The sequence below is a fragment of the Amblyomma americanum genome, chromosome 10, assembly GCF_052857255.1.
Source record: "Amblyomma americanum isolate KBUSLIRL-KWMA chromosome 10, ASM5285725v1, whole genome shotgun sequence".
In the NCBI taxonomy this organism is placed as follows: domain Eukaryota; kingdom Metazoa; phylum Arthropoda; class Arachnida; order Ixodida; family Ixodidae; genus Amblyomma; species Amblyomma americanum.
Window position 1 is genome coordinate 136,289,591 of NC_135506.1, and position 27,279 is coordinate 136,316,869.

Consider the following 27,279-nt stretch of genomic DNA (forward strand, 5'->3'; position numbering starts at 1 on the left):
AATATTGAATTTAATGAGATTATTAATATTCAGTATATTCAGTTGATTATGGAACTGCGTGTGGAGAGCACAGCATTACTTATATTTGCCTTACTGTTGATTGCTTTCCTTGGTGTGTTTTACTTTGTTTTTAACCAACTTCATATTCCTTCAGTGTTCACTTTTGCATTGATAAGAGTGTACTTTCACCATTTATGCATTTTCCCTCGTTGTGTTTCATTTTCTCCAGGCACCTTTCTTTACATTGTCACGCCTGTCTGCTTTATTGTCCCATCATAGGGTAGCTGTGGGTAATAGATTCATCAAACGATGGCAATCGCAGCTAATTCTCCTCTTGATATAATCTGTTGTAGACAACTGCCATCTTATTTTCTGTTCTACTGAAGCACACATTGGTAACATGTAGAGAACAAAAGTTTAGCGCCAGGTCGCTGTGTGGAATTGGCCATTTCGTCATGACCTCTGCGAAAGGGAATGCACACAGTTTACATCAGTTTTTTTGTTCCTTTCTGGTTAGAGCTGTGACAGCTTTCTGGCAGTATTTCAGGAGCTTTGTCCCATATTTATGTTTTTGATGAGCCCTGTCCAATCCATCCCTGTCCTTAGCCATTACTTCAAATGACCTGCAGGTGGTGCGGCCGGACGGCGTCCGTTCTATGCGCGTGGTGAGACGTTCCACTGCGAATGCTGCGAGTACACGACGCGACACAAGTGGAACATGGTGGTGCACGTGCGCACCCACACGGGCGAGCGGCCCTTCCGCTGCGCGCTCTGCCCAAAGTCCTTTTCGCGCAAGAACGTGCTTGAGGAGCACGTGCACACGCACACGGGCGCCAGGCCCTTCCGCTGTTCCCTCTGCCCCGTGGCCTTCGCGCACAAGAACTCGCTGGTGACGCACCTCAAGCGTCACGTGGGCGAACGGCCCTTTGCCTGCCCCGAGTGCGGGCGTGCATTCGCCGGCCGTTTCGCGCTCAACCGACACCTCATGGCGCACGCGCGGCCTCCACCGCCCGAATGAGTCTCTCTGGTGCTATTAAGTATGCTCTGTGACTACAGATCAGTCACAAATATTGTGACTAGCCTTCAAAACGAGCTTCTTTGTTGATTTACTCCTTGTAGTCGTCTCGAGGTACGGCACACAGTAGCTAGAGAAAGTAAATTCTCGTCAGCTGTTTTCGTTTTTTCCTTTCGTTAATTCCTTGCTTCTTTGACTGCGTTAAAAAATATTCATGGAATACCGTTTGGCTACATGCTATTACACTTAGTAATACTCAGAAATATGATGGTATCAGTTTAAGAGCTCTGCTAAACGTGATGAGGGAGCAGCTCTAAATGAAACATCTTTTTCAGCTCCCATTAGAGGGGAAAGTTCCTGCTAGCTAGCATTACTACTCATATTTTATTTCAGCCACTGACAAGGCTTTTATGACTGGCTTCTGATGTCATCGGCATCCAGAAAGGTGGCAGGGCAAATAATCGCCAGAGGAAGTTTTGTTTATGCTGCATTTCATCGTTCATGTTGTTGCTTCGTCTGCACAAAAGCTGATTCTACTTCTGTTCACATGTGTACAGTCAGCAAATTGAAGGAATGTATTTGCATGAGGCCATTCTGTATGTCTGTTTGGCCAGGATATTTCCGCCATTTGAGTGTGGCAGTGCCACAGTTGTAATGCAAATGCTCCTTGTAGCCACAGAGTGGGCATGGCTTTGCATAGATGCTTTTTATTTGCGTACATGTCATGTAGCATTTCAGGAGGGTTGTGGCAATGCCGTAAGCTCTTCCAAGTGATGAGTTTTGACAATGAATCATGTCGATTTAAATTCACACTGAAGTCATTTACCGTATTTACAGGACTGTAAGTCGACCCCTCACTTCACATTTCTGAAAAAAAAAAAAAAAGGAGGTTGTTTGCACTTGGCCATTAATAGAATGCGATAGTACTATCCTGCGGCCTCCGCTTATTGCCAGCTGCGCGCGGGAGCGCCCATGGGCACATTCCAAAACGAAAATGTATTAGTCAGTGGACTATTCGTCTACACTTGCGCCATAGTCCTCACTAGCGCTGCCATCGTGATCGCTGCTGCAGTCCCACAGCTCGTCGTTCTAACACTGTCGTGCAGCGAAATCACGCACTTCGCAAACTGCCACATCACGACATCGCGTGGAACAGCTCAAAATTTTGCATCACTGCAGCTGCCACACCTGATCACCTGCTGCGAATGTTGAACTTGTGGCCTGGCAAGCAGTTGCTCGTTTCTTCGGTGTAAAGAATGACAGCCATCTCGAATGTAGCCGTGAACGAGCGCTGGTCGCTTACCGGACCCAGAGCACAAATAACGAATGACGAAGCACTACATTAAAAACTTGTGAAACGTGGCCGGCAGTAGTCAAATGCGTCAGAGCCAAAGAGAAACTACGCATGAGGGGCGTCGGCTCTTTCATCGGCTACCGACACTCCCCGGCACCACTGTGTTTCCGAGGGGAGGGGGGTGCCACCGCAATTGGAAAAGCGGCCCTTCCATCAACGAGTGCACAGTTGAAAGTAAACAACAAAAAAAAAAAACTTGGACGGCGCCTGTTAAGAGTAGAACGTGAATGTGTTATTGGGCCGCCGCCGTTTATCTGCGGCCACGTGTGGGGGAGTGCACTGCTGCTTATTGACAGCCACCATCGGCCGCCTTGCACGGGGTGGGAATGCCGGTTCTGCGCATTGACTTAGCAGCTGCTCAAGGCCAGCACGAAGAGCGATTCGACGGAGCCGTGCAGCAAAAATGCAACCACTATGTAACATGCCTGATATCTTGTTTGTCTCGCCTTTATTTATGGTGCGATGCTTTGGTTCCGATTTCAAGTCGACCCCCTCACTTCGGATTTTCAAATTTTGAAAAATAGGTCGACTTACAATCGTGTAAATATGGCATATGTTCTGCTGCAAGCTCTGTTTATGCTGGTGTAGGTAAATGTAAACATAAGGGCTAGAAATGCATGAGAAGCAGACAGAACAAGTGTGTGCAACTTTTATGATTCACCTGTGATACAAGCAATTTGATGCTCTTTGTTATTTGCACTTTTTTTTTTTACAGATGCAATGTAGTCAAGATTTCCGGTGCTTAAAGTTTTCTGCAGTCAAAATTGACTTTTAGTCTTGTATTCACTGTATGTTAATGGCTTAGCAGTGGTGATTTCTGTGTTACATGTTAAATTTATTCCACTGCTTATTTAATTTCAAAAATTGTTTCTGCTACTTTTAATGCATGTGTAATTATTCACCAGCATATACTCAGAGGTTTTATTTATTGCTTACTGTTAACGCCATCGTCTTTTTAAAGCTCATGCTGATACTGTGTGGAGTTCGTGGACTTTAATCTCATCAATTCGGACTGACAATGCAGTCTTCCAGGCTCGGCATGTTTCATTGACAAAACGGCTGATAATTTGCATGTTTCACATGGCCGCTCAGTGCATTCTTGATGAGGATCCATAGCGCACACAATTGAGGGGACACAACACGAGCGCTAAGCTTGCACTGAATGAACTTTATTTGGCGCTGACAGCCTTATAGAGATCTCGTAAGGTGCAGCGATAACTTACTAACAATGATTATCTTGTCAAAGTCATGATGTCTTAAGGGAAGAGATCAATAAAGAACAATAAAAACCACCAATCAGTGAGCAAGTTTCACACTATTGCCCACTCCTTGAATCTAAGAAAGCTATGCCTTTCCTTGATAACACTGAAGCATCACTGATACAATTTTCCAATCCCTCTTTTTCTGTTGCTACAGATTCAATTATTTCCCTTGTTTTCTTATCGCTATTTTTTCCTAATACTGAACACTCCTCGAAGTTCGGCGTGCACTTGTGACTACGGCAGTGACGAGCCAGATTACCTGGTCCCTGATCCCTAACATTTCTGTGGTGCTCGCTGAGTCGCTTATTCAGGCACTGGCCTGTCTGCCCTATATACAGCGAGCAAGTATAGAGGGTTGTTTATTTTATTGCCAGGAACTTTGTCTTGCAACCAGTGGCCACCTCGTGCACAACAATTTTTTATAATCCTTTAAAACGCTTTGTCAAGGCAGGCTGCCATCACTGCTGCTGGCTAAATGTGGTTGCAGATATAAGTGATATCCGAATGGGTGATGGGGTGTATGTGTGTCTCTCATGGTATCTTTCCTTTTTCGTGCCCCATCACCAGGCTTAATTTATTAGAAATTTTGTAAAATGACCTTGATGCTTTAGACATTAGATTCAAGAAAATCTATGCACCTTCGTTTACGACTCTCTCATTATTGCCTAGGTGATGGGCTGTTTTTCTAGCATGTCTAATGTTGGAGCTTCAAACAGCGACTATTAAACAGAAATAGACTTTCCAATGTCGAAAAGTTTTGTTCTGTCACATTTATCAGGCCCACAAATGAACATGAGTTTATTTGGCCAACATTTTTAGTTGCCACAAAGAAGAATAATAAACTGGCTTCTTGATGGGAGCAGTGCGGATTGCTCCAGACTTGTTTCTAGTTCAGGGCCCACACGTAGACAGCTGCTGCACATGCTAATTTGAACAAATTAGCAAAGAGAATGTGGTTGATAACCGTTGAAGGGTTATGCATATGGTTTAGTAGGAAGTGCAAAAAAACAAACGAGGGACGGAGTAGGGGACACAAAAACACGTTTTTGCGCTTCCTACTAAACAACATGCATCAGCAACTAGCCCGGCAGCTTGCTCTCCTGATATGCATATGGTCATGTTACCAACACACTGCTTTTCTTGCATATAATCTATTGGTGGACGCACTGCATGCATTTATTCTGAAGAGCCTGTGTTCAGTTCATTTTAGCAGTCCGTGCTGTGACCGCCTGATAATTGCATTGTGCCTGGTGATCATCCACCTTTGTGCAGTGTAGCCAGCCTCTCTTGGCATTGCATGGCAAGAAAGAGGGAAGTGTGTTGGGGCTTCCTCAGTGTCTTTTCAGGGAATTTACAGGTGTCTCCATTCGTGTGAGTAGTGCATCATAGATCTGCTCCTCGTACTGAAATAAACAGCTTTTGTAACACTGGTGACGTTCAAGTATGGATTCTTGAAGCAAAACATCACAGCAAAAATTGCTTGTGCAGGCTCTCTTCCATTTAATAGACCATGCAACTCTTTACCTGCAAGGAAAAGCTGCACAAGCATATACACATGTAAAAATCATATTTCTCGCTTATGAGAAATTCACTGCAATGCATTGTCTTGGAAATGGTGCTTCATTGAAATGCGGCGGCCATAGCTGGGATGTGGTCCAGTGTCCTAGGGCTATAGCCACTGCGGCAGATCCAGGCCAATCAACTCAGTTCGGCACTGCGATGTCGTTCTTAATAGTTGGTCTATGTTGAAAATTTAAAAAAAAAAAGGTCTACACTTAACCTCTGCCTTTTAAGAGTATGGAGTAATACGTTAATGGCTCCCTTCAACAGTTTTTCTTTACGCATAGTGTTCTTTGTTCGTATTCACACATTTATCACAACACATTCTTGCCTTTAAGCTTTTTCATACTGCAGCTTACACACAATGCTGCTTCTGCACACACTGATTAGTACTCACTGCACTACACACAATCACATTGCTACAAAGGAGCGTCGCGGACGCAGGTTTGCTTTGAGAAAACTTTATGCTGCCCGCATGCAATCTGTTGGGGCAGTGGCATACATTAGATTGCAGGGGTCTTCTGGTAGCCACCGCATGCAGATGCCACTGTGCACACTTTGCTACTCACCTATTTCATAACAGTCAGCCTGACTACGCCTACTGCAGGGCAAAGGTCTCTCCAGTTACCATTCATTAGCATACACTTGTAAGATACCACTTTACGTGAAAGACCACACCGCTTACAAGACCCTGCTTGTACCTAAACCATACAAGTGTGTTTGCGTGGTCATCTGTAGCATGCCTACCTTATTTGTAGCGCCTACCTGCAGCATGCCTACTTATTTGTTGGCTTTTCCATTGCTATCCATGTTCGTTTTTCGAATTCGTTTATGTACCCGATCATCCTAACCACATTTTTATGCCTTCGTTCTAATCCATGTATTCACCATGCTTTATCTGTTCGTGTTTTTTAGCTCTACGTTCTTGTTCAGTGCCAACATGTTGGTCCTGCTTTTAAGAAAATTTTTGGTCAAATCATTCCTCCGTGTTAGCTATTGGCTGTTGTAAAGAAACGTTTGGTATGTTTTTTGTCACCCTGCTCTGGTTCCCTCTCTCCGTTGGTTTTGTAATGATTGTAATGCAAGATTTCCCGCAATAGCTGAATCCATATGACAGCAAAGCGATTTTTTAGAATTAGAGCCGTGCAGGACATTACGGACCCAAACACTTCGCGGGATTCAACCAGCCAGGACAAGTTCTGGAAAGTGTGCCCTGTCATAGGAGCCGTCGGATCACAGTGCTTGCAGCTGGGACCCTTGGAATCCAGCTTGTGGAGGGAAAGCCAAACCCTGAATGGGTGAAGGTGTTCCTCGATGCCTTAGCACATGACCTTGAACTGTACCAAGGTAAGGGAACAGGGGTCCAGTACACAGCATTCACATCTCGGACTGGACAGGTCAGTTGTCATGCACCTTTTCCAGGCAATGCCTAAAGAAAAGAACCTGATGATGAATCTTTATGGTGCAAGGACAGCTTTGGCCAAAGAGCACCATGGCACTAGGTAGTTTTTCATTTCACAGGGTGGGGCCAAAGTCCCATTTCCCAAGCATTTCAACCTAAATAAGCTGAGCACCAGACCAGGGGAAGCTTGTACCCATTGTACCACCAGTGGGTACCCAGCGGCCCTGGGGACCGAACCCCGCACCTCCCACATGCGAGGCAGATGCTCAAACCACTAGGCCACCGCGGCAGTAAAGAAAAGAACCTGGAACTGAAGTGCTTCGTGGAGAACTATTTCACCTCAGTGCCATTATTCCTGGAGCTGAAACAAATGGGCATTCTTGCCAGTGGTGAGCCAACAGACTGCTCAAGTGTTGCTTAAAAAGTGATAAATAAAGCCGCGGTAGCTCAATGGTTAGGGCGCTCGGCTACTGATCCGGAGTTCCCCGGTTCAAGTTTCGTTTCGATGGAGACGAAACCCTAAGGCGCCCTTACGTTAAAGATCCTAAGGTGGTCGAATTATTCCTGAGCCCTCCACTAGGGCAACTCTTTCTTCCTTTCTTCTTTCACTCCCTTCTTTATCCGTTCTCTTACAGCACCCCTCAGGTGTCTGCCGATATGCGGGACAGATACGACCGCGTCATTTCCATTGTAAGATGGCAAGATAATGGAACTGTGAACATGGCATCCACACAAGTTGGAATTGGTAATGGTGAAAAAATGAAGCAAATGGAGAGACGACGCAACAAAGCAGCATACTGAAATTGACTGCCCAGAAGTGATTTTGCAGTACAACTCGCACATGGGAGGGGTCGATAAACTAGACTTCCTGATGCACCCTCTTAGGACAAGAACCAGAAAGCAGGGGTCATTTCTCACTTTGTCTTTTGTGCTGTGCAACAGCTGGATGGAATACCTGATAGACCCTAGCGCTTGCACAGAAAAGTACTTTGGACATGATGGCCTTCCAAACATACATTACGAACAGCCTAATCACGTGCTCTAAAAAGCACGGTCGGCCAAGCAGTGCCTACCCAGAGCCTGTTATGAAAAAGGTTGGCCCACGTTTGCTACTGACCACAACCATTAGGCACGATGGCGTGCATTACTTTTTCTGTGGTGAGGCACCCTGTCCCCGAACGGGGACATCGCAAAATACAATGAAAGAATAAAATTTTTCTTTCCGTCTCTTCATTTGAAGCGTGGAGAACAACAAATGGTTTAATGTCCCAAAGCGCAAGGGACACTGTAGTGAAGGGCTGCACGTTAATATCAACCACCTGGGGTTCTCCAGTATGCATTGACATTACATTTTACACATGCGTCTTGCATTTTGTCTGCACCAAAACGCGGCCGCCACGGTCGGGAGTCCTCGTGCTCAATATCTATAGTCTTAAATCTCGACATTTCCCCTCCTATGGGTATCAGCTTGCGCCTGAGGGGGTTATCGTTTCACTGCATTAAAGCAGCAGGGGACCTTATCGCTATGCAGCCACAAGACTAGAGAGCCGAGTACAAGTGTGACATTGAGCCTTAAGACCCAATATCATGCCATCTAAGGCAGCAGTGAACAGGCAGACTCTTGTTAGTTTAAAACAGTAGCAGAGAAATGTCCAAGGCTAATGCTGAAGTGCTGCACAACGTTGGTGCTGCGGTCTTCTAACCAACAGCCAAATCCCATTTTTTCTGCCTTCTCTGATTTTACTGAAACAGTACGTTATTTCCAGTTTTCTGGTAACTTTTTCCCAAATTTCACAGGGGATTGATGTTTTGTTGCAGCATAAATGAATTAAAAAATTTCCCATTTTGTGGCCTCGATCGGGCAGATCTCTGCAGGCAATCCTGCACATGCTGTGTTCCTTGACGCACGGCCGTTCGCTCCGCGTTTGCTGAAGGACAAAATTTTGAGCTGGGTTTTGGTCATTTCAGATATTATATAATGACCCAAGCTCTCACCTGCAGCTGCCATTTTGGCCATTCAAGGAGCACACGATAAATGTTGCGACAGTATCCACGTTCGGGTGAAACCCAGTTTTGGTTTCGGCTTCCTGGTTTTTGCCCATTTTAAATACTCTTACTTGGTACTATATTGAAAAATGTTTTTCTCTGTACAGAAGCGAGGGGATAAGAAATGTGATGCGATTATCAACTTCAAATGTTTAAAAGCAACCGGAGTTTGTCTTAAAAGTAGATCTGAGGATTGTGGATATTCAGGCCACATTCCTGCTGATTTGGTGCAACAGTGAGTTCTGCCTTTTCGAACGCTTCAAATTAAGCAGGTTGGTTCATAGTTGAAGTGTCGAACAGCTGATTCTGTGAAGGCATAGCCAGGCGACCAATGACTCTGCCAATGAAATTTGCAGTGGCAACTTGCTAAATAAATGCACACTTCCAAGCAATACGAAAAGGAACATAGCATGCAGTGAAAGATTACCTGCCATGTAAGCACACTTGGTTTTTCCCAACTAGATTCGCAGTCCTTTTTCTAAGTCCGATACACAAGTGAGAACAACTCTAGCGACTGCCCATATCTTTATTTCTGGCTTCAAGCAAGCCACATTAGTTGTTAGGACAACCGAGAACATTGCAGGTTGGATGCCTTATTCATGCCAGTACAGGGTTCGCTTGTGTCAGCACGAGACTGCCTAACTGTGAAGGCACATGATCAAAACCATGGCAGTCTGCTGCAATTGCACCGTGATATCTCCCGTGGGTCATTCCTTTGCTTGGAGCTATACACCTGGCACATTACTCCGAAAAATTCACAGGGGCACCTAATTTAATTACATCATGCGTTGGCAATGCAGTACCTGTTGATACCTTTGGCGGGACCCAGGTTGCTCTTCGTGTCCCACACTTTTTTTCGTGATGAAGCTTCTAATGCGCACAAAACATTGATTCCCAATGCCTACGACATGGGTCACTGCATTACCCTTGTCAGTATCACTGACCACTTGCCACATGCATTGCCTCCATGCAGAACAAAGGACTGCTGCTTGTCAAAGGTGCACTTTTTTTTAATACAGAAGTAAATCAACAAAAGTTAACTTTGTTTTCATAACCACTAAAAGAATCGTATTTTATGCTACGAATTTTTGTTCTTGGCACGCCATCACAACAAGACTAGCAATGCATTAGCAGGCATCAATGAATACCCTGCAAGCAAACATCCATGTTGACAAAAAAATGGCTCTGATTGTAGGCCATAAGCAGCCACAAATTAACTGCACTTTGTATAAGTGAGGCATGCTGTGTTACAAGCCACTGTGATGTACAAATATCCATTCATGTCTGGCAAGCATACAAAACGTGGGTACAGTACAAGGACTCAGCATCGTGCTTTAGCAAGTTTTCACCAGCCAAACATAAGTAAAGGCTGCAGGCAACACACTACGGCCATGTATTTGGAAAAAGATGCTGCTTACAGTGCATCAGTTCAGTGCTGGCTTTGCTTTCTGGCAGCTGTACGGCTCCTTTTTTAGCCATTTAAAATGCGCGCGCTCTCTTCCTGTCATCTAGATGCGCACGCAGGCAGCGCAACTGCGCATGGCCGAACACTGCTCGCCAGATGTGGCGAGTCCTTGATAAGGCCAGCAAAGCAGAGCGTGCAAGTGTTGGTAAAGCGTGGCCACGGATTTGGTGCAAAATGTACACACTCGGACGGCGGGGAAGCACCGTACCGGTATGAAGAGCGCAGAAGTGGCATCCGCAATGATGGAATAGCTCTTTGGCGTGAGTGGCTGCTACGCAAGCAGCCAGGCTTCATGTAGCGTTTTGAGCCCTCATTGCTGCTGCCTGGTCTTATTCGCATCTTACTGTATTTTCTGTGTAGTTCTTGTTAACTGCATTTTCAACTGTGTATTTTTTTGTTCTGCTGCGCTCAGGTGTAGCGCCTGTTTTCTTGTAGCCGTAGCCTTGCGCTGTCATGAGAGGTAGCGCATGCTTGGCTCCGTTGGCCTACGACTAGCCCCTTTTGAAGTGTTGTTTTGGTCCTGAATAAACCGGTCTTTTCGCACTGACTGTGGGTACGTCACTTATTGGGCGAGACCACAGCTCGCAGACCCCGTTCCCTGGTAGGCGAGGTCTTCACAGTGAATGCTGTCGTGTCCTACTTTTATGCTCCTGGTTAGACTTTCTTGAGGCTGCTGTTTCATGATGAGGCATGTTTCATGAGGCATGTTTCATGATGAGCAGATGAAAATGTGAGATGCTGGCACTCTTGGTATATGCATCGTGTTTCACTTATCCTGAAAGTGGACATGCATCATAAGAGTCCTAGGCCTACAATGCATCTTACTCAATGGACATCATCGGGTGATGTCCATACTCTGTGCCACAAAAGAACCGTTGTAATAAGGAGGTAACTACTCATTGGCATCCACCCAAGCGCAGCCATACACGGCCACAAAGGAAAGCTATACAGCTTCCACAGAAACTCTGTAGTTAAAGAAAAATTTGTCCTGGTTTCAAACCTTGGACCACCGCTTCACCATTTGACCAAAAGAACCATTGGCTAAATTTGAACAAGATGCCTCCTATGATGTCGGACACTAACAAATACTCTGAAAAGTGGGCAGATGTTCATCTGTTTCCAGTGTATAAGACAAGAGACACTGATATGACATATGCATCTCAGTAAACCACACGTGCTCTGCAGATAGATATGGAATGGAGTATTTGTAGAAATGACAGCAGTGCAGGTTATACCACGGCACATCACAAGCTGAGTAATGCGAAAGATGAGTCAGGTACGGTGGTATTTGGAGTGCCTACTAAAACTGCGTAAAATAGAAAAAGGCATAAAGAACACCTTTAACATTGTTTGAAGCAACTTGCAGTCACTGAAATAAAAATAAAACAAAAAATGGAAGCAGAAACTGAGCTGAGCGCAAGCACCCTTTACAACAAAGCCGAGTGTCTGGGCACGCAGCAAGACAAACACTACACAAACTTGGCTGCAGCTGTGCACAAAGTAAGAGTACTCTTGAGCCAAAACAATGCACTCGCACCCTGTACATGTGCACATGGGCATGTGGCCCAGTGGGCATCTGTGATGTACAGGCATCTCCAATATGAAAGGGAACACCCAACCAGTAATTTCCCCACAAGTATGAACAGTATGCACACCTTTTGCCTTGTTCTATTTTAAATAGTCTTCCTCCAGATGGACAATGCCCATGTGATACTTTCAACCTCAACACAGAAGTAACAACGGAATTTGCTGTTGCGTGTGAACTGACTATTCCACTTCATAATGGAGCCACCTGTAAGAGTGCATTTCGCCGTGCACACCCATTTACCACAACACAGCAAAAACACTTCCACTACAGGAACACCGCTCTTTTCACTTCTTTCCCTCAGGTTAATCTGCTCATCCACAAAACACTGGCGAGTGCCGAGTAAGTGCCCCCCCGAAGAAATGACTTGCTGCCTTAGATAGTGAGGCAGTGTTGGCACATGAGTTATGAGAAAAAGGCTTGGTACCAAGACCACACAATAAAGAGCAGCACAAACGTGTAAAAGAAGCATGTCGCATTGGAGAATGACTAGCACGTAGAACTGTCCCGCTGGCTGTTTGCCACAAGCAAATGCGAATAAGCACTATGAGATGCACTCACTCTGTTGCATACTTGAAACACTAGGATCATCAGGGAAGGCCAGCCATTTTGGAGGCACTAGTGAGAAGACATTAGACACAGCTCAATACAACACAGCTGATGGGCATGTGGCGCCATGTGGCACCGTCAGGGCGATCCCACAGAGGTGGATCACATTATCGGATTGCGCTAAGCTGCAATTCTCTATTAGGGGCCCCATGAACCAGTATGACCTATCGCATTCAATTCTGCAGTGGGTAAGTTACAATCATTCTCTGTGCTGCGTAATATGCTCTCCCAATGCACTGCTCAGACGAGCATGGGAAGGTCCACATCAACCAGGGCCACTGCTCCGTGTGTGGATTAGTTTGCCATGGCCTTGGCAAACTTTTCCTGATCTAGCACCTCTAAGAGAATCACCTTGGTGAGCAAGGTAATTGCTCCAGAGATGAGAAAAAAAATGCTAAGTATTGCACATTTCACATAATGGAGCATGCCACACGACAAGACACAGAGAAAAAGATGGGATGAACACAAGCACAGTTAACGGCTGGTGGGAATCGGAAAACTCATCAACATTACTGGATGTTTAATTCCTCCACTCTGCATTCAGCAAACATCCTTTCCAGACGACACTGCTCCTAGGATACCTCAAGACGTTTCCCTCACCTGCAAGAAGACAGCCCGTTCAGTTTCGCTAGCTTATGCAAAGTGCCTGCAAGAAAAACTGACCACGAAAGCCATGCAAACACTGACCGGCATGCACTGCAAGTGCACGTGCACCAGTTCAACTATGTCAAAGCCACAGTCATTGTACCAGCAGCTACACTGTGCTATGGTTAGTGAAGGCCACCTTCACAAATCGGTAGTCTTCTTTTTTGCACAACTGCAGCGCATTCCACTCCAGCTTACATTCAATGCACCAGTGCAACACTGGGGACGAACACTTTGTGAGCGGCACAATGCCCCACTTTTACAGTGTTTGCAAGTTTATTGAAAGAAGCGAGTGCTGCCCATGGCTGAGCTGACTTGTCCAAATGTATGTGGCTATCTGGTTCAACTTGTAAAGGAATTGGCAAACCGGATGCACAACTAAAAGCTTGCTTGCATACGCTCTGTCACACTACTAGTAAAACCTTGTTAATTCGGAAATTAGGAAAATTCAGACAGCTGCCAGAGCCCCGCCAAATGCCTGTGCAAGTCTATGGCATCAGAAGCTAATTTATTCGGACATCGTGGGGCTCACATTCGTTAATTTGGATGGGCCCCGAAAAAGTGCCATGTTGAGACGTGTTGGATACGCCATCGTCCAGACATTCGTTTACAGGCCTGATTAGCATATTGTACTGTCTCCCACACCCCTCTGATAGGCACGCAAACGCAGGCGTGTTGACGGACGGCTCACCGATAGGCCGAGAGAGAGTCTGACAGCATAATTTTGTTTTCAAAGCATCAGCAAGCCAGCCAAACCATAAACCGTTTGGTATGATGATTGCCTTGTTGATGACCTTTTTTGTTTGTTTTTCGAAAGCGTCTTGCCGCTTTGACTCCAATGCGTGCTTCCCTTGCTTCCGTCCACGTCGTACTTTCGTTCGCCCAGTGCGGTGAAGCCTGATGCGAGCCACATGCAAAGAAGCTCTGGCACTACCGTTTCGGTTTGGTTTATGGGGTTTAACGTCCCAAAGCGACTCAGGCTATGAGAGATGCCGCAGTGAAGGGCCCCAGAAATTTAGACTATCCGGGGTTCTTTAACGTGCACTGACGTCGCACAGTACATGGGCCTCTAGAATTTCGCCTCCATCGAAATTTGACCGCCGCGGCCGGGATCGAACCCGCGTCTTTCGGGCCAGCAGCCGAGCGCCGTAACCACTGAGCCACCGCGGCGGCTACTACCGTTTCGGATACTGAAAGTAGCCGCAGAGACCCTTACCACTGCGGAGCAGTTCTGCTTCTGCCACTCCTGATAGCGTGCGCCAATTATAATATTTGACAGAACTGGAAGAAAGAGCTATTGTCATGCAGTTTTCATCGTAGGAGCAGATAAAAATTGCCCAGGTTCTCATCAAATAAATTTCGCTTTCACGTGAACGGTTTCTGGCAGTCTTGACGGGCCATTCGATAACTCAACATTTGGATAATTCAAACGTTTATTCCACTCCTTTCAAGCCCGAATTAATGAGGTTTTACTTTGTGGCACGAAAGTAGTGCCGAAACTGAAATGCGAGTCCTGCAAAGAAATATCACTGAGAAGTTAGGTTGTGATGTGAGGCTTTCCCGTCGATCCTGGCAGCCGCTCACGTTGCGCCAAGCTTTAAAGGGCACACAACTTCTTTCAGAGCATTAAGTTGAACCCCGCAATAACAAAAACCGCAAAGTAAAGTAGGCTCACTACAGTGCAAACTTGGATAAGTCACACTTTCGGTCAATTCAAACAAGTTTCAAAATTTTGGTTGGCTGGTTACATTTTCAATGCATTTCTACTTCCGCTGATTTTGTACCGTGGTTTTGCTTCATTCAAACTGTGTTTTCGCCAATGGTCTTGGTACGCGAAAGTGTGGCAGCCGATGTGAGACGCGCAATGCTTGCGGCACCGCGAGATGACGATTCTGCCCGTCCAACCAGTTAATCGAGTTGTGGTCCAAATGGGGCTGTGTAGACGTCCAGTCTGCATTCTAAGCAATTGGAGGTGCGCTGTCGCTGCACAGTTACGTTTTCCAAGCTTCGCTACCAGCATGCAGCGATAGCTGAGTGTTGTTTCAGACTGAATAGCACGTCGCTTTTCTTTTTAGAAGGAGTCTTGCTGTTGTGGTGTAAATGTGCATTCCCCTCGCTTCTGTGGTCAGTGTGGGCCGAAAATGTGCGCTCGTCACAGGGTGCTCATCGTTTGTTTGGCGAAGCCTCCTTACTGCTGCTTGCGAGGAGGAGGCTCCACTGCTACTGCAGCAACTGGGGAAAAGGCCTTACTATTTTGGAGCTGTTCTCCTTTGATATTCCTGACAGCAGTACAGCATGTCCAAATTGCAAAAAATCGTCACTGCCGCGCATTTTTTACTAAAAAGCAAACCACAGCCTCTTTTTTTCAATGAGATTTGCTGCGGTGCAGAACTGTTTATGGAAGGTTTTTTGTAGTCATTCAGTGTTACAGCCTTTGGCTAAATCGGACGTTTTTTTTAGGAACAGGTGAAAGAATTCAGGAACAGGTCAAAGAATGTTCGGATAGACGCCACATTTCTCAGGAAGGTTCCTGTACCAAAGGGAAGCAATTGAGCTGAAAAGAAAATCTGGTTAATTTGAGTTGGGGTGGGAATCAAACCCAGGACCTTCGGATTGTGAGGTGGGCACGCTACCCATAGGCCACGTTGCTTCATCAGTTCGAAATGAATAAAGGTGGGCCTAGTGAATGTTTTGTGGTCTTTGACTTAGTGAAGAGTCTTATACCCGTGTCACACGGTCATTTCGAAGGCCTTCAAAACGGTAGTCTATAGATTGAAGGCCAATCGAGCTCTGCTACACAGGTGGCTCCAATGGCCGTTGCATCAAGTCTATCGATAGAGTCACTGGAGCACCGCAAAACTCTATCAAAGTCTCGAGGGTCTTCGAGCGGGGGCTGTGTGCACTCTCGCACGCAAAGCGCACACAGCAACGCGGTAGGGAATAAAATCACTCCAGTATCACCTCTAGATAGTTCGGAACAGGTGGACGTTTTGTTCCTGGATATGGCGAAAAAGTGCTGCATTCCAGACTAGTTTATAAATTGCAGCTGATTCAACTTCCTTCATACCTTGTCGAGTAGATTAAAGCTTGCCTGAGAAATAGAAATCCGTTTTTCGAGGTGAACGGTCCCTGTTCTGAAACACTTGCCGTTACTCCCCCTAGGGAAGCATGTTTGGACCTTTGCTGTTTGTAATATATATAAATGATCTAATAGATGTAATTTCCCCTCCAGTACCATTAAAACTGTTCGCAGATGACAGTGTAATTTTGAAAGAAACTTCATCAGTTGCAGACCATCAGGTGCCCCAAGAATCACTACTGGAAGTTCATCACTGGTGTGAAAAATGGAATATGGACCTAAACATTGACAAAACAGTGCTTCTGTGGATTACACGAAAAAAAAAAAAGCTAGCTCTTACCAATATTGCCGTCAGAACAGCAATATTTGTGAGGTTCCCCATTTAGGTATCTAGCAGTCATTCTTATAAACCAGCTCTGAACGCTCATATTTGTGATAGTACTTGCTCTGCTGCATTCACGAAGCTATGCTTTTTAAGATGTAAATTGAGGCACACTCCTAGCAATAAAAAGCTCTTGCCATACAATACCTTGATTAGGTCAAAACTTGAATACACTTGTTATATGGGATCTGCACACTACAAAAGACATTTATCAACTCGAGCTTATTCAAAGAAAAGCAGTCCGCTTTATTTAAAATAACTACAGAAGATTTGGTTTCGGGGGTTTACCGTCCCAAAGTGACTCAGGATATGAGGGACACCGCAGTGGAGGGCTCCGGATAATTTTGACCACCTGGGATTCTTTAATGTGCACTGACATCGCACAGAGCACAGGTCTCTAGCATTTTGCCTCCATCGAAATGCGATCATCGGGCCGGGATCGAACCTGCATCCTTCGGATTAGTGGCCAGCTGAGCACCATAACCACTGAGCTACTGCGGCAGTAAATACAGATCTGGCTTTCTAACAAAACTTAAAGGGACCAATGACTGACCAAAATGTGTCACCGAGATCATGGCAGAAATGAAAAGATTAAAATTGCAAGAATTGTGATTGTAAGAGTGCCTCAAATTGTAAGAATTGAGTGCTCCAATATCAAAGAAACAAGGATTTACAATTTTAATTTGGCATTGAAAATAGCAAAAAAAAAACCACCTTGCAGTGAAACCTGCCATTATCACTGTAGCCCACCACGTGACCACATTTCGATAAAATATTGCTTACTTGTTTTAAGTGCACAGTGTTTTTTTTTTTTTAAGGAGTGTTTGTCTGTCTGTCATCTCCTATTGTAGTTTACACTCTCTCCAGTGTGCCCTTCAATGAAAAGCAACGTTTGCATTGTCTACCATGCGCTTTTGGCTTTTGTAACCAGGTGGTGCCACGGGGTTTTGATTTTCTTGAAATGAGCGGCAACCACAGTCTACTAAAACTTTCGTCAATGAGGCTTAAATCACTGTGCCGTAACAGCTTTGGGTGCGGAAAATGAAATGGATGCTACTCTATATACGAAAATATTTTATTAGGGTGTGGAAACTGAAATGGACGCTACTCTATATATGAAAAATATCTTATTACTGTCTGGCGGGTGCATTTAAATTAGTTTTTGGGTACAGTACTTTTGTCGACATGCAATCGCACTCGCTGGTCATGGTTTCCAGCATTCGAATACAGTGCAGAGTGTGTTGCTGGGCGAGTTGGTTCGACATTGTGAACACGCTGGCAGATGATGGCCGAAGAGAGGACAAGACACACAGTGCACTACTTTAACACGATATTGAGAAAACCGGAAAATCTGATCATTATAACCGATTACGGTTATATCTGGACTGGCAAAAAGAACACACCCATGCATGCCCCCATGAACATAGGCATTTCCCCATGCATGTAGCCACCGCCACCGGTGCTCCTGTCAAGGAAGCACAGTGTCTTGGTGCCCTGCGAAGTTCGCTGAGCGAAGACACCAAAGATGACGACTGGGTCTGCGAGCGTGAGGCTGGAAGAGAAAGAAGCTGAAACGCAGGACTCTTTCTGGTTGACCAGTGAACTGTTTTTATCTTTAAGCCCTCCTTGGCATTCTACCGAGTCGCGACACTAGTGCAGCGTGCTGGGTATGCATAGGACTCCTTCCGGCAGTCCACAACGGGTCCCGGACATCGACACACCTGTCATTGCGCTAGCCTAGCCGCCACTTTCTAGGCTTTGCCCTGCAGAACAACCGTCTGCCGGGCGACTCTTCAAACGTCGAAGTTCGCCTGTTCTCCCAAGCCATGGCACCTTCCACGCCTACGCCAATGACTCTTCATAACACCAAGGTGCCAGAGTGCTTCCGCGGGAATGCGTTTGAAGATGTGGAAGACTGGCCCGACCAGTTTGAACGAGTGGCCAAGTTCAACCAGTGGAGCGCGGACCAGAAGTTTTGCAACGTTTATTTTGCCTTTCAGGATACTGCTAGAACTTGGTATGGAAACCACGAGGCCAGCTTGTCCACATGGAATGACTTCCGCCGCCAGCTGGTGGACACTTTTGCGAGTACTGATCGAAGAAAGAATGCACTGTGCCTGCTTGAAGTGCGCGTCCAGAAGCCGAAAGAAAGCACAGACATATTTGCGGAAGACATGGCTCGACTTTTTCGCCGTGCCCAACCCGATATGACTCAGCAAAGGAAGCTATGGCAGCTTATGCGTTGTGTCAAGGAGCAGGTGTTTGTTGGCTTGGTGCGCAACCCACCTCAAACTGTGAGTAAGTTCGTCAAGGACGCTACAGCTATGGAGCGAGCCCTCCAAGAACAGTGCCGCCAGTATTACCGACCCTTCAACAGTGTTCTGAGGACTGCGGCGGCGCTCATTGCAACCGATAGGACCACTCTTTGAGAACTTATTCGAGAAATTGTCCTCGAGGACCTGCAGCGAATGACTGCTACGAGCGTTCAGTCACCAGAAGCCTTCGCAGCAGCTGTGAGGAAAGAACTCCGGTACGCCCTGTCACCGCCTGCACCATACCACGAGTCTTACCCAGTTGACAACGCGGCAGCCATTTCCGAACCATACCACGCGCCACAACCCGAGAGTAACGCAGCCGTCATTCCTGCACCTTACTACGAGCCGCAACCCGCGAGCTATGCGGCAGTCCTTCGTCGCCCGCCGCCAGACCATGTCCCACCGAGCCACGGGCCTCAGTGGGCTCTATGCAGTGCTGAGACAATAAACCAATGTAACGCATGAGGTGGTGCCAGACGGGTTATCGACGTCCAAGCGACGCCAGCAACAAGTCGACGTCGTCCATGTTGTACGTATGACGCCGTACTACTCGGACCGATCTTGACCTCCTAATTCCTTTTGTTACCATTGAGACGATGCTTTCTGAGGAGGGGGGCCAATGCCGCATACAAGACACCAAAGATGACCACTGGGTCTACGAGAGCGAGGCTGGAAGAGAAGAAGCTGAAATGCACGACTCTTTCCGGTTGACCAGTAAACCGTTTTTATCTTTAAGCCCTCCTTGGGGGTCTACCGAGTCGTGACAATATCGTTATATCTGGTATCGTTATAAGTTGACTGCACTGTACATAAAAACAGGCGCATGAACTGATTTAAAAATGCTCGGTAAAAATCGTCTACAGCTTTTCCAACAAAACCATTGCAGACTACAGCACCTTAGACAGCAACCTTTCCATTGTGCCAAAAAAAAAATTGGGTCCTTAAAACTCAGCGTTCTGTCCCTTTAAAAATTAGAATAAAATTCTGCTGCTCAATGCACACAGAAAAACCAATCACATTTTCCTCCTTCATAAAATTTTAACTTGGAATTACCTCTCCTTCATTCCATAGGAAATCCAGTACTAGAAAGACCCACCATACCAAGGAACTCTTCATAGCCACCTTTTGCTAAAACAAACGCATACAAACAGTTTTTTCCCACAAACCATTTCTGATTGGAATGCGTTTCCAGTCTGTTTTTTGGTCCACTAACATCAAAGAAGAACTCTGTAATTATTTTCTAAATTAGGCATGCCTAAAGCTTTGCACTCAAAACTTGTGTGCATTTTTAATTATTACGTCATCCATAATGATGGGAACTATCGATGGCAATCGAGTTTGCTGTGTAGCAGCGGCCCAATTCTTTCTAGTTTTGACAGTGATTGAGAATCCTAAAGGCTCTCGAATCGATAGCCTTTGAAAGTGCCTGTGTGACAGAGGTATTAAAGTATTATGATTAGTGACTATGACTAATTACTAATTATGAGCATGCTAATTAGGAATTAGGTAACTGCGTGAGTGCTGAGTAGGCGATGCGATCAGGACCCGATAATGTTATCGCATTCTACCCTTAAAGTTCAGCACAATAGCCAAACGGGCGAGTTGGTGGTACATATTGGTGGCAAACAGCGCAACGACGCGGACAGAGTGGAAGAAAATACAGGACAATACAGGACAAGCTTAAGCGTCCCCCAAATTTTTCAGCCTCATGGAACCTCAACTGCTTTCAAAAGGTGTTGGGAAACCCTCATGTCTTGGCTTCCAATCCTACGTGCCCAACATGCATGAAAAAAGGAGTATGCAGAGATAACAACAACTGGCTGCACTCAGCAATAAAAATTAGTCTGGTTTGTTCCATTACAAACTGGGTAAAAGAAAGGCGGGGGTTGAGCGACACATGAGTTCAGGCGCATGCAAGAAGCAACCCAAAGGTTCTTGTGAGCCTGGCTGACGAGCTATCAGAGATGAAAAACAGCGCGCCTTTTTAGACAAGGGCTAGAAGAAGGACGGTGGTATTTGTCCTTCCCCTAATCATAGTCTAATGAAATAATTAGCACTGTTTTTTTTTGTATTTGCCTCCAAAAGTGATGCAGACCCAGTTTGAGAATCCGTGTTCTATTGCACCAGTCTGCTACTTGTACTGAAATTCGGAAAATGCTTCATTCACAATCCATGAGGGCATTGTAGCTGCCCAAATTGATGCCACTTAAGCTGTTTTTTGTGACTGGAAACTCTGTGCTTGCACTCCAGGTGTTAAAAGAAAGAAGCTAATGACAACCCTGCTTCTTACGGGTTTTTCAGCATCCCACCAGCACTGAAGCATCAAGCGCCAGTTCTTGGTGCCAGCAGTGTCAAGAGAAAAGGCCTGGAAGTGTTTTGAGCTCAGAACATGCTTCGGTTGCCACTTGAGGACAGGCTTTGGAAGATGGCCCACCAGGCTTTCTGGCCACCTGCCATTTCAGACGGTGTCCTTCTCTGAGTACTCGGTGTCGTCAGTGCGGCCCGTTTCGCTGATGCAGGCCCAAGACCCATCACGTGACTCCTTCCACAGGGTTACCTGCACAGCAACGAGAGAGAACATTTTAGTGAAATATCATTTAGGTTGTAGTCGGACAAAAATTTCCAGGTTCTGTGTCACGAAATTCCCCGCCGACTGGCTGAGGGCGTTGCATTGCATCAACACCATGTGAACCAGTCATGGGGTGCAGTCTAATTTCAAAATCTGAGGACGCTCAAAATTTGGGAGTCAGCCCACCCCGCAAAACTTAGGAAGTAGGCTCATTAAAGAAAATGGACTAAAGGGGCCATGATAGCCTATTTTCACGCATGCCTTGCTTACTGCTTTTAATTCCCAACAGGTTAAATTACAATTCCCCCAATTTGCAGTTGATTCTGTGTGGTAAATATTTTTAAAACAATTTTTTTTTGTTTATTTTGCGAACTGCTTGCTGGTCTGGCAACCTCTGATCGCTGACGTCACGAGCGCATACATGCCACGCATCATCTGCTGCGAGTTGTTGAGGTGCTTGCATGCACACCGTAGACAGCGGTTGCTCGAAAAGTTTTTTTCTTTTAGCCTAGCGAAATAAAATGCATTTTCTGTGTCCTCTTTTGGGAAGACTTCAACTTAGTGCACGAGCTAAGTGATCCTTGGGAAAGCGGACTTGCTCGTGGCGCCCACTTTCCTATTGTTGAGGAAACAGAAATCGATGGACCCCTGCTTTATTATTTACGCTTAGAACACGCTGTTCGTACGTTATGAGTGTGGTCTCTTTTCAGCAGTCAAGTGCTCCCGTATGTGAAAAGCGGCACGTGCCGTGCATGCCTTCGCCGATGTGCGCCGTGAAAGCCGCGGCGCTTTGTAGCTAGCTACCAAGTTCTTGTCCGCTATTCATCGCTCGATAATTAAACCCAAATTATCAAAAGGTGCACTACAGTAACCTTGAGGCACGAAAGGAGCAGAGAAAAGTGCCGAGTGCGATGACTTCCCGGCTGCATGTACGTGCTTGTAAGTTGAACATACATTTCCTTCGACTCGCACGACCCTTTTGCAGGAACCAAGCCGCTTGCAAAACCCTACGTGACTCGAATGCTTTCACTGTCCGCACTGATGAATAGTCGCCGCCGTCTAAATGAGTGCTTCGAAATAATAGTACAGCACTTTGCTGTGCGTGCGCATTGTGCCCCAGGAGTGTGACGATTACGACAACTGCAGCCCCACGCTGAGGTTGTTTACATGGCTGTGCGCAAACAGTACTGCTCGTTTGCGTGGCATAAAAAGTCAGGTGGGTTATCCTTATCTTAAATATTACGTACTCTTGCTCACAAAATGCACTTTTACTCATTTACACACCATGATAACACTGCAATAAGTGCCGATGATGCTATATCGCCTGCTTGGGAAACGCTTCGCGTAGGATACCGGCGCTTCCCGCTAATTGCATCTGCTTTCTCTTATGTCACCAAAATTAATTTTAATTCAGTTTAGCTAAAAATACGTTTGGACATTATTTGAATTAATGAAAACAACCAGATTTGTTGTCCACAGTCGACGCCGATGGCTGCTGCCGGCTGCCTTCTGCATATGCTATGCAGACCGGGTCACATATATCGGCACTCCCATCTTATTGTACTCGCGTCCTGCTATGTGGGCAGTCATCGCTTTGAGGGCACTGCAGCCAAAACTACGCTCGACAGCTATTTGCAGGTGCGAAAACTTGCAAATTCGCTCTCCGCAATCGCCAAAATCGCACACACAAATCCTGCGTACTCGCTAGGCCTCGTCACGAAAGGGGCCGGCGGTCCACCGTCAACCGAAATTCAAGAATATGGCAAAAGTTCCTCACTGATCAGTAACAAAGTGTGAAGATAAGATATGTAGCCGCTTGTTTCGATACGGATAAGGTACACAAGCGCAGTTTTCCTGGCCGTTGCCTCACCGGGCGTGAAGCTTTCGCTCGGCCGCACAAGCCCAGGCGACGGCGGCGAGCGGCACCGTCGTGCGGTGTTTTCTGCCCGTGTCGCTTGCCTCGCCGATCGGTTCTATGCGCAGGCACATCTTCGCTGGTGCACACACATCGCGTATGTCGCCGTGGCTAGCATGAGGTCCAATAAGTTTTAATATTCTTAAGTTTATGGAATGTCATACCAACTAGTCCCGTACCAGTCTCTTCTGGTTCCCACTAAGCTGACTCTTAAACCTGCACAGCAACGTACGATACGCGATCGTTGATCGTGCTGGCGTCATCGTCAGTCTAGCGTGACAGACCAGCGCGTCAGCGACGGCATTTGCGTACCGATCAGCCCACCGACTGTCGACTGACGTCGCAACGGCCTATAGTGTGATCGGACCCTATCTATACCGAAGAAAAACTGCATTACTGTTATTATCGCTTTTGCGGTACCGGTCATTCATATATCGGGGACGACTGCTACTTCGATCGCCCGCGAAAGTACAGGAGGGAATGAGACCTCGCTGTGCATATTGCAGCAACGAGAGCAGACGACGTTGCTCCGTGCATGTGCTAGTGACGTCACGAGAGCTTTTAATATGGTGGTCACTGCCGGTGGGAGGAGTCTCCCGGTCTCAATTTCAATCGTATTTTTTGGAATATATAGCGCGTCTAGGGCAGCCAAATTTCCGAAATTGAAACATAAGCTCTTGCATTAGTTACTGAAGCAGAAAACTGCAATATGAAGAACGACCATGGCATGGCCCATTTAAGGGGCCATGCCATGGTTGCATGGCCCCTTTAAGGGGTCATGAGGGTCGAAAAATCGAGTTTTTTTCAAAAATTTTAGACTTCTTGATTTCGATTGATTCGAAATCTTTGAACATTCTGCTTCCTTGTCGAGAAAAATCAAAGTGAAATTTGAACGAATAGTAAAAAATGCTTCCAAATGAGCCGCGGTAGCTCGAGAGTCCGATGAAATGCGCGAAAGTTGCCCACCTTTGAGCCTCGATATCTCGGGGATGCTTCACTGCACGCCATTGCAATCAGAGTTTCTTACTATTAACTAAAGGGAAAGCTGGCGCCCCGCCTATGGGAGTTTGCATGGAGCTTCCTCGAGACCACCTGTACCACCATGGGCGCTCTAAGCATCATAGGGTGGAGAGCTGCCGACTGCAGAACCACAACTTTTGGCCGAAAGATAATGAAAAAACAAACATTCGATAATCAAGGCTGCCCTACCATTCAAGATCCTGTCTATAAATCGTAGCAAAAGAGCAGAAAAGCATGTAAATGCAAAGTTTGCTCAAAATAAGCAGTGGCTTGCTCTCCTTTTCGCCAAGCATTGCACACCACGAAAGCCAATACAATATTTCGTGCTTAACAGGTGCACTTATAAAAAGAGATATGTTTTTTTTAATGTTGTCGCTTCAACGTTTTAAAAGGTTTTCCACAGCATTTCAAAAAACAAAAACCTTTTATTGGCGTCTTGTGCTGTTGCGTTTTCGCTACTATGGCTTTTGCACACTACTTTTACGCCGAAGTCGTCTGCGCACGGAGTGCGCCGTGGATACGGAATGGGACATCTCAGTAACACCATTCTGTGTTCCTGAAAAAGACCAACTGTCCCGCAACAAGTAGCTCATCGCCCCACGATGCCTTTTGTGCCCATGGAGGTTCAGGTGCTGCGCCGCCAGCTCTCCTTCCAGTTAATAGTAAGAAACTCTATTGATGAATTCCAATCGCAGTCCCAGAGCGGTTTGCACACTCTGTGAAAGAGCGCCTAAATCCAGTGGAGAGCGCGTGACCTGAAATTGCGATTGGAGTACACTTGCTCTGGTCAGAGCATGTAGGTGGCGCTCGCGAACTGCTGGAGGTAGCACCAGTCATTCCTTGCACTTGCCCACGCTTTTCGCGCGTGTATTGCCTGCTTTTCGAGCGTAGCTGCAAGAGGTGAAGATTACTCCCGCTGCGTTTTAAGATGGAGGTGACGCCTGAAGTTTATGACATGCTACTGCTACTGCTTTCCGACTCGATGTCGTCAAGCAGAGTGAGCTCCAGTGCGCAATTCACTTTTGAGTCCATACCAGCGGAAGATGCTGATCGTCTGCTACGGAGCGCGGAGAGGAGCCGGCGCGGTGGACACGACTAGCCGCCGGAAATGGAGGGCGCCGCTGAAAAAGAAGGTCACGCAAACTTTCCGTCGACTCTGCAGATTTCAGTGGAGCAGTCCCGACTGCTCCACGGAGCTATCTCGGCTCGGCAACCACTCCCTGTCTACGATTGGAAAAAGCGATCCGTGGCTGAGATTTGCGTTTGGAATACAGTTGCTCCGAAAAGAGCAGAAAACGCTCCCGAATATAGTGAACTGGAATACTGGTCTAGTGGCGCGAACGGAGGCGCGCGGCAGTGGCACGGCTGAAGAGAAAGGCCTCTCCTCGCCGCCACTACTTTACAACCGTATGCTGAAACACTGCCTGTCAGAGCAGAACCATTAGACGCAACTCTGCATTTGAAAGTCGCATGATTGCAATCGCTTATGGAGATAAGCCTAGCCTCAAGCTCGCTCCTACGACAGCCATCAGTTTCGTATCTAGGAGAAAAAATTCAAAAAAAAAAAACATGCATTTTTCAAGCCCTTCCAAGCGTCTGCACTGTCACGTGGTACAATTGCGAGGCCGCCATTGGTTGCCGTGGCCCGGGGTTTGTGGTGAAACAACGCCTCCTTTATAAATATATATAGTTTTATAAAGGAGGCGCTGGGTGGAGCCTGCTGACAGGTCAGCATCTCGCAGACCACAAACCCGTCGCTCGCCGTTGCATCTGTGCAGCTCTACTTTTCATTCCGGATGACCAGTCTGAAGAAGCGCGATTTCCGCAATCGGAAGTACAGCAGGAAGCACAAGTTCAAAGGAAGGCGCAAGGCGAAGCGGAGAACGACTTATGCGGGAAGCGTCCCTGACCCCCGACCCGCTAGGCCTAACAACGACAGCCCCTCTGACGAGATCGACGCAGCGTTCAGTTTAGTCAGCACTTCCGAAAAGAAGATTGCGTTGTTCGAAAAAGATAAAAGGCCAAGCGACCACGGCTCTGCAAACATTGTGGTGTCCCACATTGGTGTGTTGACAGCACTAGTGAATGGTGCACCGTGCCTAAAATGTGGAGTACCAACTCGCTGTCCGGGAACCGGTCAGCAAACGCAGGGGACTGGCGTCCTTCCTTGAACTGCACTGCGAGAACGTCGCATGCCCTGTGACTGTTCCCTCATCGATGTATACGTCGAGGCGAGTTACAAGAAGCGGCGACGCAAGTGTGGAGCAAAGCTTTGACGTCGGGAGCTTGAGTGACGGTTTTGCGTAGCTGCTTGCACAACGGGAGTTTGGTATGAGCAGCTCGTACGTTTTTGCGTGGTCATGGGCCTCCCGAAGCCGATGCACCATAAGACATTTAATGCGATAACCAAGAAGGTCCATGCAGCTGCCATGAGTGCTGTTGCCAGAAATCTGGAGAAGGCCCGAGAGGTAACGAAAAACGAAGTTGGTGCCATGGATACAGCAGTCATGTTTGATGGTACATGGCAGAAAAGAGGCCATAAAAGCCACAATGGAATGGGCACCGTAGTTTCTTTAGGCACAGGACTCTGCCATGATTTTGAGGCATTGGCAAATTATTGTCATGGATGTAGCCGACACAAGGAGCTGCCCAGCGAGGAAGAAATCTGGCAGGCTTTCCATGGCACTGTGTGTGAAAAGAACGTTGACTGTTCCTCACATGCTATGGAAGCAGAAGCGACACATAGGATTTGGCAATGAACTCTCTACTATGAGACGCCCCTCCTCTTCATGAGGTCCCTCAGTGACAGAGACAGCAAAGCATGCAATGCCGTTTGCACAGGTGTATGGTCCTCTGAACATCGAAAAGGAGGACTGCATAAACCATGTTGCAAAATGTTTACGAAGTGCCCTCTGCCAGCTCAAAACACCGCTACCATGTGGACAAAAGCTGAAACACAGCTGTGACTAGCAAACGAGGCAGCATTCAAAAGATGTATTCTGCCATACGAGCAAGTTATTTCCACTCTTGCTCTAGTGATGGGGCTAGCAGCCACA

At 46.6% G+C, this 27,279-nt stretch overlaps 2 protein-coding genes across 5 annotated transcripts in view; one reads left to right on the forward strand and one right to left on the reverse strand.

Moving 5' to 3' along the window:
- Positions 1–5,058, forward strand: part of LOC144106643 (uncharacterized) — a 65,706-nt gene extending 60,648 nt beyond the window's left edge. For both annotated transcript variants that reach the window (XM_077639483.1, XM_077639484.1), the window contains one exon: positions 630–5,058. In XM_077639483.1, coding sequence (XP_077495609.1) covers positions 630–1,018 — 389 coding nt within the window. In that variant the 3' untranslated portion in view covers positions 1,019–5,058. The remainder of the gene's footprint in view (positions 1–629) is intronic.
- Positions 5,059–9,353: 4,295 nt separating this feature from the next.
- LOC144106644 (uncharacterized) overlaps positions 9,354–27,279 on the reverse strand; it is an 87,678-nt gene continuing 69,752 nt past the window's right edge. For all 3 annotated transcript variants that reach the window (XM_077639487.1, XM_077639485.1, XM_077639486.1), the window contains one exon: positions 9,354–21,276. In XM_077639487.1, the coding sequence (XP_077495613.1) occupies positions 21,178–21,276 (99 nt within the window). In that variant the 3' untranslated portion in view covers positions 9,354–21,177. The remainder of the gene's footprint in view (positions 21,277–27,279) is intronic.